Source organism: Chlorocebus sabaeus, chromosome 6 (assembly GCF_047675955.1).
Source record: "Chlorocebus sabaeus isolate Y175 chromosome 6, mChlSab1.0.hap1, whole genome shotgun sequence".
Lineage (NCBI taxonomy): Eukaryota > Metazoa > Chordata > Mammalia > Primates > Cercopithecidae > Chlorocebus > Chlorocebus sabaeus.
The window spans coordinates 12570080-12587723 of NC_132909.1; the positions used below are offsets into that span (position 1 = coordinate 12570080).

The 17644-nt window shown below is 50.4% G+C and overlaps 1 protein-coding gene across 3 annotated transcripts in view; it reads right to left on the reverse strand.

The window, feature by feature from the left end:
• MARK4 (microtubule affinity regulating kinase 4) overlaps positions 1-17644 on the reverse strand; it is a 54730-nt gene that overhangs the window by 2962 nt on the left and 34124 nt on the right. For 2 of the 3 annotated variants that reach the window (XM_037991821.2, XM_037991824.2), the window contains 4 exons: positions 13568-13785; positions 6415-6518; positions 2996-3274; positions 1159-1203 (listed from right to left, as the gene is read on the reverse strand). In XM_037991821.2, coding sequence (XP_037847749.2) covers positions 1159-1203; positions 2996-3274; positions 6415-6518; positions 13568-13785 — 646 coding nt within the window. Of the gene's footprint in view, positions 1-1158; positions 1204-2737; positions 2818-2995; positions 3275-6414; positions 6519-13567; positions 13786-17644 lie in introns of all 3 variants that reach the window. The other variant, XM_037991822.2, reaches the window with a different exon arrangement.

Below are 17644 nucleotides of genomic sequence, written 5' to 3' on the forward strand. Positions count from 1 at the left end.
CCCTGCACAACAAAGAAATATCCCGGCTGAAGTACGAGAGTGCTGCACTGGATGAGCATCCCAGGGCTAGCCCCCCTCGTTTCCGTGTGGCCACCCCTCAGCTTGGGTGAGCACGAGACTCAGCTCTGCCAGTGAGAGCATTCTACTTCCGACCTCTGTGCTTGGATCTAGGGTGACCACATGACCAGGTCTGACCAACCAGAGTACTTCTCCTCTCTGGCTGCAGACATTGGCTTAGGAATGAGCATGTGACCTAGTCCCAGCCAATAAGAGTCAGCCCTGGCAGTTTGTTGCAGCTGCTGGCAAGGCTCGGGTTTCCACCAGGTTCTCTAAAGCGGGAACTCAGACTAAACCAGGGCTTGGCAAACTCCGGTGCTGTCTGCTTTTGTAAATCAAGTTTCATTGGAACACAGCCATACCCATTTGTTTTGTGTTGAATATGACTGCTTTTGCACTACAGTGGCACAACTGAACAGGCGTGACAGAGGGTGCCTGGCCCTCAAAGCCTAAAATCTTCATGATCTGGGTCTGTACAGATAATGTTTGCCTCCTGCTGGCCCTGAGGTACCGGCAAACATTGTGCCATGACTAGATGAGAAGCAAAAGGAGGTGGGGGCATTGACCAGAAGTTGAGTTATAGATGGGATCAGGCTTTTTTTTTTTTTTTTTTAAGCTCTTGCTGCCCAGGCTGGAGTGTGATGGCACGATCCCGGCTCACCGCAACCTCTGCCTCCCGGTTTCAAGCGATTCTCCTGCCTCAGCCTCCTGAGTAGTTGGGATTACAGGCATGCGCCACCACGCCCGGTTAATTTTTGTACTTTTAGTAAAGACGGGGTTTCTCCATGTTAGGTTGGTCTTGAACTCCCGACCTCAAGTGATCCGCCTGCCTCGGCCTCCCAAAGTGCTGGGATTACAGGCGTGAGCCACGGCGCCCGGTCGGAGGCTGAAGTTTAAGATGGTCAAGAGACGGTGTTTGTGATGGGGTGGGAATGAGAGGAGCTGGCAGAGAAGGCAGGGGCCATAGGGCATTTCAGGAAGTTGGCCTTGCAGGATGAGACTGGGGCCCCATCTAATTCCCTGGGGTTAAGTGTCAGGAGGTGCGGAGGCAGGAGAGGGGAAGGGCTGGTGTGGCAGTCGGGGGTAGGCCCAAGCACTCACCTTGTGACCTCAGGTCCCCCGATTCTCTCAGGTTCGTCTGCGACCCTAGGGGAGGGGAGGGGGACAGAGTGTCTAATCTGGACATAGGGAACCCACCTCCCCCAACCCACTGCCTCTGGGATTCTGAGCAGCCCCTGCCTCAACCCCAGTCCCTCCGGGCTGGCTGGCGAGGGCCCGGAGTCAGGATTTGATCTTCCTGTCCATCCCCATAATAGGGCTCATTCTGAAATGGGTTAGTGCAGGTCACAGGAAAGATACTGAAGAATGTGGAAGATGAAAGGGAGGGGAGTGGGCAGAGACACACCCTTATATAGAAAAGTGGCCAGAAAGAGAGAGACGCGCACACACACACTCACATATACAATCATGCTTTGCTCAAACAACACCTTTGTGAAGCCTGCCTTTTTTTCTTTTTTTGAGACAGAGAGTCTCACTCTGACATGCAGGAGTGGCGTGATCTCAGCTGGCTGCAGCCTCAATCTCCCGGGTTCAAGCAATCTTCCTGCCTTGGCCCCTGAAGTAGCTAGGACTATAGGCGCGTGCCACAAATTTTTTTTTTTTTTTTTTGGTAGAGATGGGGCTTTGCCACATTGCCCAGGCTGGTCTCAAACTCCTGGACTCAAGCGATCCGTCCAAAGTGCTGGGATTACTGGCCTGAGCCACCTCATCCAAAGGCCTGCCCATTTAATGCTGCACCCCTCCCTTCCCCACACCTCTCATTCCCCTACCTGTTCTATTTGTTTTTGTTTTTGTTTTTTTTTTTTTCAGAGACAGGGTCTTCCTCTGTTGCCAAGACTGATGATCATAGCTCACAGCAGCCTCGACCTCCTGGGTTCAAGTGATCCTCCTGCCTCCCAAGTCCATGGGACTACAGGGGCAGTTGCCATGCCCGGCCAATTATTTATTTTTTGTAGAGATAGGACCTTGCTATGTTGTCCAGCCTGGTCTTGAACTCCTGGGCTCAAGTGATCCACTCGCCTCAGCCTCCCAAAGTGCTGTGATTCCAGGCATGAGCCACCAAATGTGGCTTCTATTCTATTTTTCTTCTTCATTACTTTGCACTACCTAGACATCTATATAATAAGTTTATTTTACTGATTTCTTTTTTTGTCTAGATCCCTTAATAGAACGTTGGCTCTGCCAGGGCAGAAGTTTTAAACCTTTTGCTCACCCTCTACTACAGGGCCTAGGACAGTGCCAGGCACACAGTAAGGACTCAATGAATAATAGCAATTAATAACTAATACACATGTAAAGCACTTTCCAAGGCAAGGTTCTAAGCTCAGTCCACACATCACTTCATTTAGTCCTTAACCCTAGGAGACAGGTACTGCTATTACTATACCCATTTTACAGAAGAGGAAAGTGAGGCCCAGAGACCTTGAGTAACTGCCATTTGAACCCCCGAGTCTGGCTCCAGAGGCTATGCTTCTGTGAGTAAATGAACAACCAGACCCCACGTACTGACCCTGTACTCCACTCACATCCACAGAGCCCCCTCCCCAATGCCGGCATACACAGGTGAGACATGCAGACAGGGAGGCAGAGCCAGCGAGAACAGGGCATGGACGGGACTTACTGATCTTGGATCCCTGGGGCAGAGAGGCGCCCGAAACACAGCGGTTAGAGTTCTGCCGTTTAGAGGGATCGAGGGTAACCCTGCAGTGTGAGGAGGGCGGTGAGGGACGACAGGGGAGGAGGAGGAGGAGGAGGAGGAGGAGGAGGAGGAGGAGGAAATGTTCGGGTACAGGAGACAGAGCAGAGTAGAAGACAGGTTAGGTCCCATCAGCCCCCCCACCCTGCTCCACCCCGCTTCTGCCATCCCTGCGGAGCTCACCTTCGGGTCAGTTTGGAGGTCAGCTTGGTGAAGAGGTTGGTGGTGGGGCGGGGCCGCCCAGCGGGCAGGGGTGCAGCCTCATGGGCCAGCGTGGGAGAGGCAGGGGGCCCATTCTGCACACCCCCACCACCCCCACCCCCTGCCCGCCGGTCCCGGACCTGGCCACCGTGGAAGGTGCTGCGGATGGTGGAGCCGCGTGCGAGGCGGCTCCGCTCCCCTGATGGGGGTGCCAGGCTGTGACTGGAGGGGGAGGCAGGGGGCACCCGTGGGGTGCCTGAGCTGTGGGCAGAGAGAGACAAGTCAGGGTGGGGGACTGAGGCAAGCCAGGACCCCAGTCCCTCTGATTCTTCATAATCCTGTCCTGAGACCAGGGACTGCAACCAGCCTGGAACTCAGAGACAGGGCTGCAATGTACAGTTGTGCAGGCTGTGCACTATACAATCCTAGCATTATTTTACTAACTCTCCTCCCCTATTACCCCTCCTTCAAACTGTCCCTTCTTCAAACTCTACCCCCTCCAAACCATCTCCTATCACAACTCTCCTCTCTCCAAACGCAGCAACTGAATAGATGCACAGAAATTTTTGGGTGACTTCCTTGCTATTTCCCAAACCTCAGGAACCAAATCAACTTGGCAAACACTTTGCTATCTGAACTCCCATCATCTAAAATCAGGAAAGGGAAAGATGTAAAGGTCAAGGATACCTGTATTCACTATGATAATTTGAGCAGTGGGGGTCCCACTGTCCCAGGACCCTCCTCCAGCCCCTTGGACCCTCCTAGTTGACAACGAGGGCCAGACCTCCATCTTCTGAGTTCAATTCTCCTGCCTCACCCTCCCGAGTAGCTGGGATTACAAGTGTGTGCCACCATGCCTGGCCTTTTGCAACCTCTGCCTCCAGGGTTCAAGTGATGCTCCTACCTCAGCCTCCTGAGTAGCTGGAACTACAGGCATGTAGCACCATGCCTGGGTAATTTTTGTATTTTCAGTAGAGATGGGGTTTCACCATGTTGGCCAGGCTGGTCTCAAACTCCTGACCTCAGGTGATCCACCCGCCTTGGCCTCCCAAAGTGCTGGGATTCTAGGCGTGAGCCACTGCGCCCAGCCCAGACCTCCAATTTCTATCCTCCCAGGGACTTCAGGCCCAGCCTGGATCTCGGAGAAGAATCCTGATTGTGGCAGAGGCTGTTACTTCTCCCTTAGAATCCATCCTCCCTGTTTTGCTCTTAGTAACCAAACCCCTAAGAGTATGAGCACTGCACATGGCCACCCAGCCAGAGTCTACATTTCCCAGACTCCCTTGCAGTTAGGGATGGTCATGTGACCATGCTCCAGCCAATGGGATATAAGCAGAAGTGCTCTGTACGATCTCCGGGTCACGCCTTTAAAAAGAGTTGCTGCTTGTCCCCTACTCTTTCCCCACTTCTTGCTGATTAGGAAATGATGGCAGCTGGTGCAGTGGCCTCAGTCCCAGAGCTGGAAACTCATGTTGGGGCTGGAAGAACTTACCTGGGTCCTTGGAGGACCCTCTGGACTAAACCTCCTTTTTATTTAAATTACTCTACCCTGGGATCTCTTTGTTTTTGTTACAGCAGCTGAGTCTATAATTTTTATTTTTTGTGTTTTTAAATTTTTAATTTTTAATTTTTTTTGTCTGAGTCTATGATTTAACTGTTCTACTGTCTCTTGAGCAGAACTGGAAGGCCATATATTATGGTGATTACAAATAGATTCTGGAGTCAGTCTGGAATCTGCTTCTTGACTTACCAGCTGTGTGGCCTTGGACAAGTTACTTAACCTCCCTATGCCTTATGTCCTCAGCTGTAAAATGGAGATATTAGGATCTACCTCACAGAGTTGTTAGGGGCATTGAGCCAGGCGTTAAACATAGAAGCCTGGCATGTGGCTGCTGCTTCAGAATGTTCACTACTATTATTTTTATTTGATAACCACGAAGAAAAAGCACTCTCAGTCACTGAATGAAGGCCTCCTAAGCATCAGACCCAGTGCCAGGTACAGGACACACCTGATCTCTACTGGATCTCTATAATGGGGCCTGGAAGTAGACAGCATCAGCCCGTTGTGTTTTTTTTTTTTTTTTTTTTGAGATGGAGTCTTGCTCTGTCGCCCAGACTGGAGTGCAGTGGACTAGGCTCACTGCAAGCTCCACCTCCCGGGTTCACACCATTCTCCTGCCTCAGCCTCCTCAGTAGCTGAGACTACAGGCACCCACCACCACGTCTGGCTAATTTTTTGTATTTTTAGTAGAGATGGGGTTTCACCATGTTAGCCAGGATGGTCTCGATCTCCTGACCTCGTGATCTGCCTATCTTGGCCTCCCAAAGTGTTGGGATTACAGGCGTAAAAAGACCGTACCTGGCCTTTTTTTTTTTTTTTTTGAGACAGAGTCTCACTGTGTGGCCCAGGCTGGAGTGCAGTGGCACAATCCCAGCTCACTGCAACCTCTGCCTCCTGGGTTCAAGCGATTCTCCTGCCTTATTCAGCCTTCTGAGTAGCTGGGATTACATGCGCATGATACCATTCCTGGCTAATTTTTGTATTTTTAGTAGAGACAGGGTTTCACCATGTTGGCCAGGTTGGTCTCAAACTCCTGACTTCAGGTGATCTGCCCACCTCGGCCTCCCAAAGTGCTGGGATTACAGGCGTAAGCCACCGTGCCCAGACAGCATCAAGCCCATTTTATGGAGGAAACAGAGGCTCAGAGATTTACCCAGTCATTCTGCTAGCAGTGCGAGCACAGAGGTAAGATTTGAACTCAGAACTGAGTATTCACAGAATCGTGACTGTTAACTACCTCATTCCCCTGCCCACACCCAATGGGAAGATCTGCATCCACTAATCAGGTGCATCCCAGAGTGTGCCCTGGTGTTGGCCATCAACCTGCCCTACTGTCCGGGTGGGTGGCAGTGTCCTCATTGTGGAGCTGGCCCCACTCTCACTGGCCTTGAGCTGTGATGTGAACCAATCCCTTCCCTCTCTCTGCTCCAGCCAGTCTGAACTGGTTTCTCTCCCTTGCCAGCTGGAAGAGACCTCACAGACTCAGGCCAACAAGCTGGAAAACCAGCCAACCAGATGATGCTGAAGCTGTGACATTCTAGGGCTTCTCTTGCCTTCTAAAAATGGATCATTCAAAAAATCAATTCAGGTTCCCAAGGCTTGTAGGCGGAGAACAGGGCCAACTGCTTTCCTGGTGCTGAAGACTAATTAATTAAGTGGGGAGGATCTTCAGGGGGGTACATAGCAAGGGCACATGGCCAAGGGCAGGGCAGATACACTCCTCTCTGGGCCCCGATCCCCATGGCACCAGCCTCCAACGCCTACCATCTCAGATCAAGGGAGGTCCTGTTCACCTACCCCCTACTTCCCACCCCTCACCCTGTTGCTGCCCCCTCCGTACCTGTTTTCTTTCCCATTTGGCAACAGTGACGGGCGCTCAGCCCCCGGGCGTTCTGTGCAAACGTAGGTGTTTCTGCGGGTCATCATGCTGGGAGGGAGGTTGTTCTGCAGGAGACACAGCCAGGAAGGGAGTGAGGGGGTGAAGACACGCCCCTGAGCTCCACCCTCTTCCCTTCTCTGCCCTCCCCATCGACGAATGAGTCAGGGGCTCCTGTGGGAAGCCAGGGTGAGTAGGAGATGGTCAAAGGTCTCAAAGACGTGAAAGGCTCATGAGAATCCCAACCACCTAGGCTGAGTCAAGGGAGACCCCTGGAGCCCGGAGAAGAGGGCGACACTGAGGGAAAACGAGGCAGGGAAGGTTTCCAGGGGGCATCCTTGTCCACCGCTCTTCTCCCAGCAATGCCCACCTTCTCAAGGTCTGGCCCAGCCACACCAAACGTTTGCTAACATACTTATTCATGCCACATTCTGTCACTGTGCCTAGCCTTTGCACTGGCTGTCTTACCTGTTAGAACATTCCTCCTACCTTTTCCCCTGACTCACTCCTACATAGCTTTCAGGTGTCAGTTCATAATCTACCACCACCCCCGGCCCCAGGCTGAGTCACGTGCCTCCTTTGGGTTCCCACAGGTCCCTGGGCTCCCCACTGCAGCTTCAATCACTGTGCTGTCAATGTCTGTTCTCATATATGTCCCCATCCCATACTGGGCTGTGAGCTCTGGGAACATAGGGAGTATCCGGATTACACTGCCTCATAAACACGTTAGGCAGAGAGCCCTCTTTTTCTATTCTCTGGAAGTTTGTGTAAGGTTAGTGTTATTTCTTCTTTAAGTGTTTGGAAGAATTCCACTGGTGGGAGTCATCAGAGCCGGAAATTTTCTTTATGGGGAAGGTTTTCAGTTATGAATTCAATTTCTTTAACAAGAATGTAAGACTATTCAGGTTTTCTATTTCTTCTTGTGTCAGTTTTGATACAGTGTGTTTTTAATGTGTCCATTTCACCTAAGCTGTTACATTTATTGGCATAAAGTAGTTCCTAATATCATCTTACTATCTGTCAATGTTAGAACAAAGTTCCCCTTTTCATTTTGGATACTGGTAATTCATGTTTGCTGTCTTTTTTCCTTAATTGATTTTTACCAGGGATCCATTGGATTTTATTTATTTATTTATTTAGGACAGAGTTTCACTCTTTTTGCCCAGGCTGGAGTGCAATGGCATGATCTCGGCTCACTGCAACATCCACCTCCCAGGTTCAAGTGATTCTCCTGCCTTAGCCTCCCAAGTAGCTGGGATTACAGGCGTGCACCACCACGACCAGCTAATTTTTTGTATTTTTGGAAGACACAGGGTTTCACCATGCTGGCCAGGCTGGTCTCAAACTCCTGACCTCAAGTAATCCACCCGCCTCAGCCTCTCAAAGTGCTGGGATTACAGGTATGAGCCACTGCGCCCAGACTGATTTTATTAATCTTTTCAAAAAACCAACTTTAGGTTTTGTTGCTTTATTGTACCTCTTCCTTCTCCTTCACTGATTTATTCTCTTTTAATGCCTCCTCCCTTCTTTTTTTGAGATGGGGTCTTGTTCTGATGCCTAGGCTGGAGTGCAGTGGTGTGATCATGGCTCACTGCAGCCTCCCAAGTAGCTAGAACCTCAGGCATGTGTCACAACACTTAGCTAATTTTTATTTTTGGCAGAGACAGGGTCTGTGTTGCCCAGGCTGGTCTTCAACTCCTGGGTTCAAGCAATCCTCCTGCCTCAGCCTCCCGAAGTGCTGGGATTACAGGCATGAGCCACCACTTCTGGTCCCTTCTACTTTCTTTGAGGTTTATTTGCTTTTCTTTTTTTTCTTTTTTTTTTTTTACCTTCTTAAGGTGTGGGTTTCGTTTAGCAATAACAATAGCTCTCATTCACTGAGTGCTTACTGTGCCAGTATGTGAAGTACCTCACGTTTGAGATCTTACAAGATCCTCAAATGACCCAGGATCTCTAATGAGCCCATTTCACAGAGTGAGATACTAAAGCTCAGAGAGATGAAGTTACTTGCCCAAGGTCACACGGCTCATTAATGTAATTCAAACTCTACGTGGCTTCAGAATCTTGGCCACTTTCTCAAACTGCCTCCACCCTTTTTCTCTTTTTTAAGAGATAGGATCTTACCATGTTGCCCAGGCTGGTCTCAAATTCCTGGCCTCAAGCAATCCTCCCACTTCAGCCTCCCAATAGCTGGGACTACATGTGTGTGCCACCATGTCCAGCTGCCTCCACTCTCCTGTTCCTATATTGAGGATATTTTCTTTTTTTTTTTTTTTTTTTTTTTTGAGACGGAGTCTTGCTCTGTAGCCCGGGCTGGACTGCAGTGGCCGGATCTCAGCTCACTGCAAGCTCCGCCTCCCGGGTTTACGCCATTCTCCTGCCTCAGCCTCCGGAGTAGCTGGGACTACAGGCGCCCGCCACCTCGCCCGGCTAGTTTTTTTTTTGTATTTTTAGTAGAGACGGGGTTTCACCGTGTTAGCCAGGATGGGAGGATATTTTCATACTATGCTGTTCTTGGGAACTCAGATGCAGGAACGCCAAGTACTACATTTCCCAGAGTCCTTTGCAGCTCAGGTTCTACATAAAAGTTGGGTTCTGCCAATCTTTGCATTCACGAAGATTTGGAAGGTGTAAATGGGGCAGCAGCTGCTGTCCTGCCTACTTTGACTTCAGCTCACACAGGCAAGGCTATGAGATGAAGGTCTTTGATTCAGCAGGGCCCCATTGCCCGTTGTCCAGTCCTCTAGGCATCAATAAGCTCTTTTGACTGATGGAGGATGAGGTTTTTGAGTCTTGGGTTACAGCCATGTCAATGTGCTTTTTTTTTTTTTTTTTGAGATGGAGTCTCGCTCTGTCCCCCAGCTGGAGTGCAGTGGCACGATCTCAGCTCACTGCAAGCTCGGCCTCCTGGCATCACGCCATTCTCCTGCCTTAGCCTCCTGAGTAGCTGGGACTACAGGCGCCCGCCACTGCGCCAGGCTAATTTTTTCTATTTTTAGTAGAGACGGGGTTTCACTGTGGTCTCGACTGATCTCCTGACCTTGTGATCTGCCCGCCTCGGCCTCCCAAAGTGCTGGGATTATACGCGTGAGCCACTGCGCCCGGCCTTTTTTTTTTTTTTAAGACGGAGTCTCGCCCTGTCACCCAGGTTGAAGTGTAGTGGCGCAATCTCAGCTCACTGTAACCTCCGCCTCCTAGGTTCAGGCAATTCTCCTGCCTCAGCCTCCCAAGTAGCTGAGATTACAGGCGTGCACCACGCCCAGCTAATTTTTGTATTTTTAGTACAGACGGGATTTTGCCATGTTGGCCGGGCTAGTCTTGAACTCCTGACCTCAAGTGATCCACTGCCTCAGCTCCCAAAGTGTTGGGCTTACAGGCATAAGCCACCGTGCCCGGCCTAACAGTGCACTCTTGAATTTACCAGTGCTGGGGCAGCCTCAGAAGCAGCAGCTCCCTTGGTGGGTGAGTTCTGTGGTGTGGTTGCGACTGTTGTTCCTGCAAATCCCGCCCACTGTCCGCCCCTCCAGTCCTTCCTACAATTTTTTCTTTTTTCTTTAACCACACTCCCATCTCATCCTCTCCTTCTCTGGCCCTGCGGCTCCCACCCATTCTCTGGGCTGTGGATCACTCTCTGACACATGGGCCTCAGAGGCTGCCATGTGGAGCTCCAGGTCTCGGGGCTAGGGAGGAGCCAAGGGGCGTGAATTTGTACTGATCCGGAATACTCAGGACGCACAGGCATCCCCGCCTCCCTCCTGTACCACCTGCCTGAAGTCGAGTTGATGTCCTCAAGATCTGTTTCCCTAAGGCCCTTCTGGTATAAGGTGGCCAGTGACCTGTCCTCAGGTGCACCCTCTCCTGCCCCATCCCCACAGGGTCCCCTCACAACATTCCACTCCCCTCCCTGTACTGACCCCGGGCTCTGCACAGCCCTGGAGTTCAGGGCCCTCAACACGGACTAGCAGTCCTCACAGGTGGCGGCAGGGTCACAGCTGGTCAAACCAAACACAGCCGGTCACTGCCAGTCGCTGCTGGCTACCGCTGGTCATGGCCTGACACTGCTGGTCAAAGCCTGTCACAGCAAGTTAAGGCTGGTCATGGTCAGACACCAATAGTCAGGACAGTTAAAGCTGGTCATGAGTGTTAATGGCCAGACACCACTGGTCACAGCCAGATACCATTGGCCAAGGGTGGTCACGGCCAGTCAAGGCTGGTCAAAGCCGGTCACAGCCAGTTGCTGCTGGTTAATACTGGTCATGGCTGGACACTGCCAGTAAAGGCTGGTTAAAGCTGGCCACAGCTGGCTGCCACTGGTAACAGGCGGACACTTGCAGTAAAAGCTTCAGTAGGGCCCTGGCAGGCATTGCCAGTGAAGGCCAGTCACAATCGGTCAAAGCCAGTCAAGGCTGGTAAACGCTGGTAACAGCCAGACACCACCAGCCACCACGGCTGGGTTCCTCCTGATGGTCGGGACCTCCGCAGAAACGCCCCTACCCCGCAAACAGCCGTGCAGTGAGACCTTGGTTTGCCTTGGGTGTTTAGAACCAAAATAAACTGGAAGTACCCAGGGGCACCAAGAGCACTAAGAAGAAATTTAAAAGATGAATGTTCTCAAGTATGTACAAGAAAAATTAGTATTTAAAAACTTATTTTTTGTTTGTTTGTTTGAGACAAGGTCTCCCTCCGTCGCCCAGGCTGGAGTGTAGTGGCGCGATTTTGGCTCACTGCAACCTTCGCCTCCTGGACACAAGTGATCCTCCTGCCTCAGCATCTCAAGTAGCTGGGACTACCGGCACGTGCCATCACCACACCGGACTAATTTTTGTATTTTTTGTAGAGAAGCGGTGTCACCATTTTGCACAGGTTGGTCTCGAACTCCTGAGCTCAAGCAATCCACCCACCTCAGCCTCTCAAAGTGCGGAGATTACAGGCATGAGCCACCATGTCTGACTAAAAATTTTTTATGACGTATTTTTGTTTTGTTTTGTTTTTGAGACGGAATCTTGCTCTGTCGCCCAGGTTGGAGTGCAGTGGCGCGATCTCGGCTCACTGCAACCTCTGCCTCCTGGGTTCAAGCAATTCTCCTGCCTCAGCCTCCTGAGTAGCTGGGATTACAGGCGTGCACCACCACGCCTGGGTAATTTTTGTATTATTAATAGAGATGGGGTTCCACCACGGTGGCCAGGCTGGTATCGAACTCCTGACCTCATGATCCACCCGCCTTGGCCTCTCAAAGTGCTGAGATTACAGGCATGAGCCACTGCGCCTGGTCAACTTATTTGTTAAAGAGCAAAATCTTATGGTAAAAGTAAGATAACTATAAGTATTTTGTATCTGTGTGAGTGGAAACCCATGCTTTTTTTTTTTTTTTTTTAAATAGTCTCACTTTGTCGCCAGGCTGGAGTGCAATGGCGCGATCTCAGCTCACTGCAAGCTCTGCCTCCTGGGTTCATACCATTCTCCTGCCTTAGCCTCCCGAGTAGCTGGGACTACAGGCATCCACCACCATACCCAGCTAATTTTTTTTAATATTTTTAATAGAGACAGGGTTTCACCATGTTAGCCAGGATGGTCTCAATCTCCTGACCTCGTGATCTGCCCGCCTCGGCCTCCCAAAGTGCTGGGATTACAGGTGTAAGCCACCACGCCCAGCCGACCATGCTTTTGAAAGTTTAGGCCCACAACTGGCTCAGACTCATACCTGTGTGCACCCTGGTCAAGGCTCGGGCTTGGCTGGTAGTAACTTGCCATGACCAGCCTCGACAGGCCAAGGGCACAGCCACGTGGGGCGGCTTCTGAACATGTGCAGAGCAGAGGAGCAGGGAGTGGGACAGAATGTAATGTAGATGCCGGAAGAGCTGAGAAGCTGGGGAAGCTGCTGCTGCTTCCCACGACTTTTTTTTTTTCTTGAGACGGAGTCTCACTCTGTCGCCCAGACTGGAGTGCAGTGGTGTGATCTTGACTCACTGCAATTTCTGCCTCTTGGGTTCAAGCGATTCTCCTGCCTCAACCTCTAGAGTAGCTGAGACTATAGGTGGATGCACCACACCTAGCTAATTTTCTGTATTTTTAGTAGTGATGGGGTTTCACTGTGTTAGCCAGGACGGTCTCAATCTCCTGACCTCATGATCCGCCCGCCTTGACCTTCCAAAGTGCTGGGAGTACAGGTGTGAGCCACTGCACCCAGCTTTTTTTTTTTTTTTTTTTTAATGGAGTCTCACCTGTCACCCATTCTGGAGTGCAGTAGCACAGTCTTGGCTCACTGTAGCCTCCGCCCCCTGGGTTCAAGCGATTCTCCTGCCTCAGCCTCCCGAGTAGTTGCGATTACAGGTGCTCGCCACCACGCCCGGCTGATTTTCATTATTTTTAGTAGAGACGGGGTTTCGCCATATTGGCCAAGCTGATCTCAAATTCCTGACCTCAAGTGATCCGCCCACCTCTGCCTCCCAAAGTGCTGGGATTACAGGCGTGAGCCACTGTGCCTGGCCTGATTTTTTAAATTACTATTAATATTTTATTTATTGATTCACTAAGACAGGGTTTTGCTCCGTCACCCAGGATGGAGTGCAGTGGCAGGATCACAGCTCCCTGTGGCCTCAACCTCCTGGGCTCAAGTGATTCTCCCACCCTGGTCTTTCGAGTAGCTGGGACCACAGGCACATAACACAATGCCTGGCTAACTTTTTTGATTTTTAGTAGAGATGGAGTGTTGCTATGTTTCTTAAACTCCTGGCCTCAAGTGATCCTCCTGCCTCGGCTTCCCAAAATGCCAGGATTACAAGCATGAGCCACCATGCCTGGCCCTTCCCACATTTTTAAAAGCACTTAATTTCCTGTATTAAATCCTTTCTGCCAAGAGTATGTTCTTCACTTCTTTGACACAGAACGTTATATGTGAACATCAAGTGTTTGTGTATAGACTGAGCTCAGGCAAACAGAGGCGCTCGATAAATGTTTGTTGAATGAATGAATGGGTATAAGAAGGAATTGGTAAGAAAGAGTTCCGCCTGGGAAATGAGATGAAGGCAGGGCCTGAGGAATGTGGCTTGGGTGGTGTCTGCAGGCTGGCCACAGGTGGCGGCGCCCCCAGCCCTGCCCCCCAGCCCTGGTCACTCACGGGGGTGCTCGTGCTGTCCTTCCGCCGCTCTGGGATCTCTGCCTTGTTGGGGTTGTGGGCGCTGCTGACCATGGGGCTGGAGGGGGGCAGCCCTCGACTCCCGCTCCCTGCGGCACTGCAGCTCGCCTTCCGGCCTGGCAGCCGCTCCTCCTTCAGCTCTGCTTCCCCCGTGCTCGTTGGGCTGCGTTTGGGGTGCAGGGGTGCAGGGGATGGGCCACCTGGGGGAGGGGGCACCGTTTAGAGCTGGCATCACCACGGAAACCCAGAACTGACTCTGGGGGATCGTTGGAACCTGAGAATTCCTCACGTGGGCTGCAATCTCTGTGTGGGCCATTCTGACAGTATCTGTCAAAATTACCTCAAGATTACCAACGCACATATACTGACCTAGAAACTCCAAATCAATGACATCATGCACATACAGGCCATTCATTGCACCTTCTCTTTTTTTCTTTTTTGAGACAAAGTCCAGCTCTGTCGCCTAGGCTGGAGTGCAGTGGCGCAATCTCTGCTCATTGCAACCTCCACCTCCCAGGCTCAAGCGATTCTCCTGCCTCAGTCTCCCAAGTAGCTGGAATCACAGGTGTGTGCCACCCCACCCGGCCTGCACCATTAGACCCTTAGTAGGGGAATGACTACATAAGTCAAGGTATTTCCACAGTGGAAAATTATGCAGGCATAAAAAAGAATAAGGAAGCATTTAATGCACCAATACAGAATGACCTTCATGATAGACTGGAAAGTAGAAAAGGCAAGATGAGAGATGGGTCAACAATGTGTTATCATTTGTCTACAAAAGCAAAAAAGTGTGTATCTATATATCTCTATCTACTTGCTTATATATGAATATCTCCAAAGGACTATAACTTGTTTCAAAAGGGGAGAATTTACTTATTGTTTTTATATATCTTCAGTTTCCTTCTTTCTTTCTTTTTCTTTTTTTGAGATAGGATCTCGCTCTGTTGCCCAAGCTGAAGTACAGTGGTGTGACCTCAGCTTGCTGCAACATCGGCCTCCTAGGCTCAAGCCATCCTCCCACTTCAGCCTCCCAAGTAGCTGGGACTATAGGCACACACTACCATGCCCAACTACTTTTTGTATTTTTTTTTGTAGAGAGAGGATTTCGCCATGTTGTCCAGGCTGGTCTCCAACTCCTGGACTCCAGTGATCCTCCCAACTTGGCCTCCCAAAGTGCTGGGATTATAGGGGTGAGCCACCATGCTGGGCCTCATATCTATCTCTTTACATGTTTGTTTATGCAATCTCTCCAAAAGAATTCATATAAAACCCATAACAGGGCCAGGCACAGTGGCTCACGCCTGTAACCCCAGCACTTTGGGAGGCCAAGACGGGCGGATCACGAGGTCAGGAGATCGAGACCATCCTGGCCAACACCGTAAAACCCCGTCTCTACTAAAAATACAAAAAAAAATTAGCCAGGCGTGGTGGCGGGCGCCTGTAGTCCCAGCTACTTGGGAGACTGAGGCAGGAGAATGGCGTGAACCCGGGAGGCAGAGCTTGCAGTGAGCTGAGATCTGGCCACTGCACTCCAGCCCGGGTGACTGAGCAAGACTCTGTCTCAAAAAAAAAACAAAAAACAAAAATTAGCTGGGCGTGGTGGCGCGTGCCTGTAATCCCAGCTACTCGGGAGGCTGGGGAAGGAGAATCGCTTGAACCCGGGAGACGGAGGTTGCAGTGAGCCGAGATCACACCACTGCACTCCAGCCTGGGTGACACAGCGAGACCCTGTCAAAAAACAAAACAAAAACAAAAACAACAACAAAAAAACCCTAACAGTCGCTGTATTTGAGAAACTGGGAGCTGGGGATACATGTTGGATGAAGACTTTTTCACTGTCTATCCTTTCCAAACTAACACATTTTCAAGGATGTGATTGTATGTACAATTTCAAAAGCAACACAAAATAATTCTGGTCCCTTGAAACAGCTTAGGAATCTACTGTTTTAGAACCCAGGGGTGCAAAGTGATCTCCAACTTGAGAGAGTCAGAACATCTGCATGTTAGATCCTCAGGAGCGATACATGCTCAAAAATCCCAGAACAACAAGCCGAGAGCTCTACAATGACAATGACAGATACCTGGCACCTGCCAGCAATCCCTCTCCTGAGAATCCCTAGAACTCAGGTCTCAGTGTGGGGAGTTCTGAAGGTTACCATGTTCTGACCATATGATACCGAACTCACAAGCTCCTTAGGAACTTTCTGGGCACACCCTGTCATTTTACAGGTGGGGAAGACAAGACACAGGGGCAGGGAATGGTTTGACCATTCAGCAATGGTGGAGGTAAGGCAGAAGCACCACTTCCCGTGTGGGGCTCATGCTGGGTCTCAGCTTCCCTGACACCTCTCTCCTCCCTTACTTCAGTGTGGAGGGGAGGCCAGAGCACAGGCTCTCAGCAGCCACTTTGTGCAATGTGTCTTCCTGTGCCCCCGTTACAGTGGATTAATCCCAACTGGACTCAGTATCAGAGCTCCATCCTGATCCTGATGAGTGGACCAAGGAGATTCTAGCTAACATTTGGGGTGGATTCTTTTTTTTTTTTCCTGAGATACAGTCTAGCTCTATCACCCAGGCTGGAGTGCAGTGGCATGATCTGGACTCATTGCAACCTCAGTCTCCCAGGCTCAAACCATCCTTCCACCTCAGCCTCTCAAGTAGCTGGGATTACAGGTGCACACCACCATGCCCAGCTAATTGTTTTGTTTTGTTTTGTTTTTGAGACGGAGTCTCGCTGTTGTCGCCCGGGCTGAAGTGCAATGACACGATCTCAGCTCACTGCAACCTCCGCCTCCCAGGTTCTAGCAATTCTCCTGCCTCAGCCTCCCAAGTAGCTGAGATTACAGGCAACCACCACCACGCCCGGCTAATTTTGATACTTTTAGAAGAGACAGGGTTTCACCATGTTGGCCAGGCTGGTCTCAAACTGCTGACCTCAGGTGATCCACCCAGGTCAGCCTCCCAAAGTGCTGGGATTACAGGCATGAGCCACCGCGACCGGCCTAATTTTTGTATTTTTTTGTAGAGATGAGGTTTCGTCATGTTGCCCAGGCTGGTCTCGAACTTGTGAGCTCAAGTGATCCACCAACTTCAGCCTCCCAAAGTGCTGGGAGCCACTGCACTCAGCCCTGGGCTGGATTCTAAAACTGAGATGTAAGAAATCTAGGAGTGGCCGGGCACAGTGGCTCACGCCTGTATTCCCAGCACTTTGGGAAGCCGAGGCGGGCAGATCACCTCAGGTCAGGAGTTCAAGACCAGCCAGGCCAACATGGTGAAACCCCGTCTCTACTAAAAATACAAAATTAGCTGGGCGAGGTGGCCTGCGCTTGTAATCCCAGCTACTCGGGAGCCTGAAGCAGGAGAATCGTTTGAACCTGGGAGACTGAAGTTTCACTGAGCCAACATTGTGCCATTGCACTCCAGCCTGGGCGACAGAGTGAGACTCTTGTCTCAAAAAAACAAACAAAAAGAAATCTAGGAGCTGAGAGATCTAGAAAAAGATAAGGTGAAATATGTAAGAAACAGAAAAAAAAGATCAGACAAGCAGACACCCCAGTGCCTGACCCAGAGTAAAAACTTCACCCCTGCAGACAAGCAGGGCTGTAAAAAGAACAGAGAGTTGGAAAAACTCTGGAAGTTCCTCAAACTACTAAACACAGGATTACCAGATGACTCAGCAATTCCGCTCTCAGATATGTACCCAAGAGAAAAGATGGCAAAACACAGCCACATGAAAACACGGACACAAATGTTCACAGCAGCGTCATTCACAACAGCCAAAAAGTGGAGGCAATCCACATGCTCATGAATGAATAAACAAAATGTGGTCCATCTATGCAGCGGAATATTACTTGGCAATGAAAAGGAATGAAGTACTGATACCCATATCATGGATGAACCTTGAAAAATTTCTGCTAAATGAAAGAAGCCAGTTACTGAAGGCCACACATCGTATAATTCCATTTACCTGAAACATCTAGAATAGCCAGATTCATAGACACAGAAAGTAGATTAGTAGCTGAGGATGGAAGGGGGATTGCAAGTTGATTTTTTTTTTTT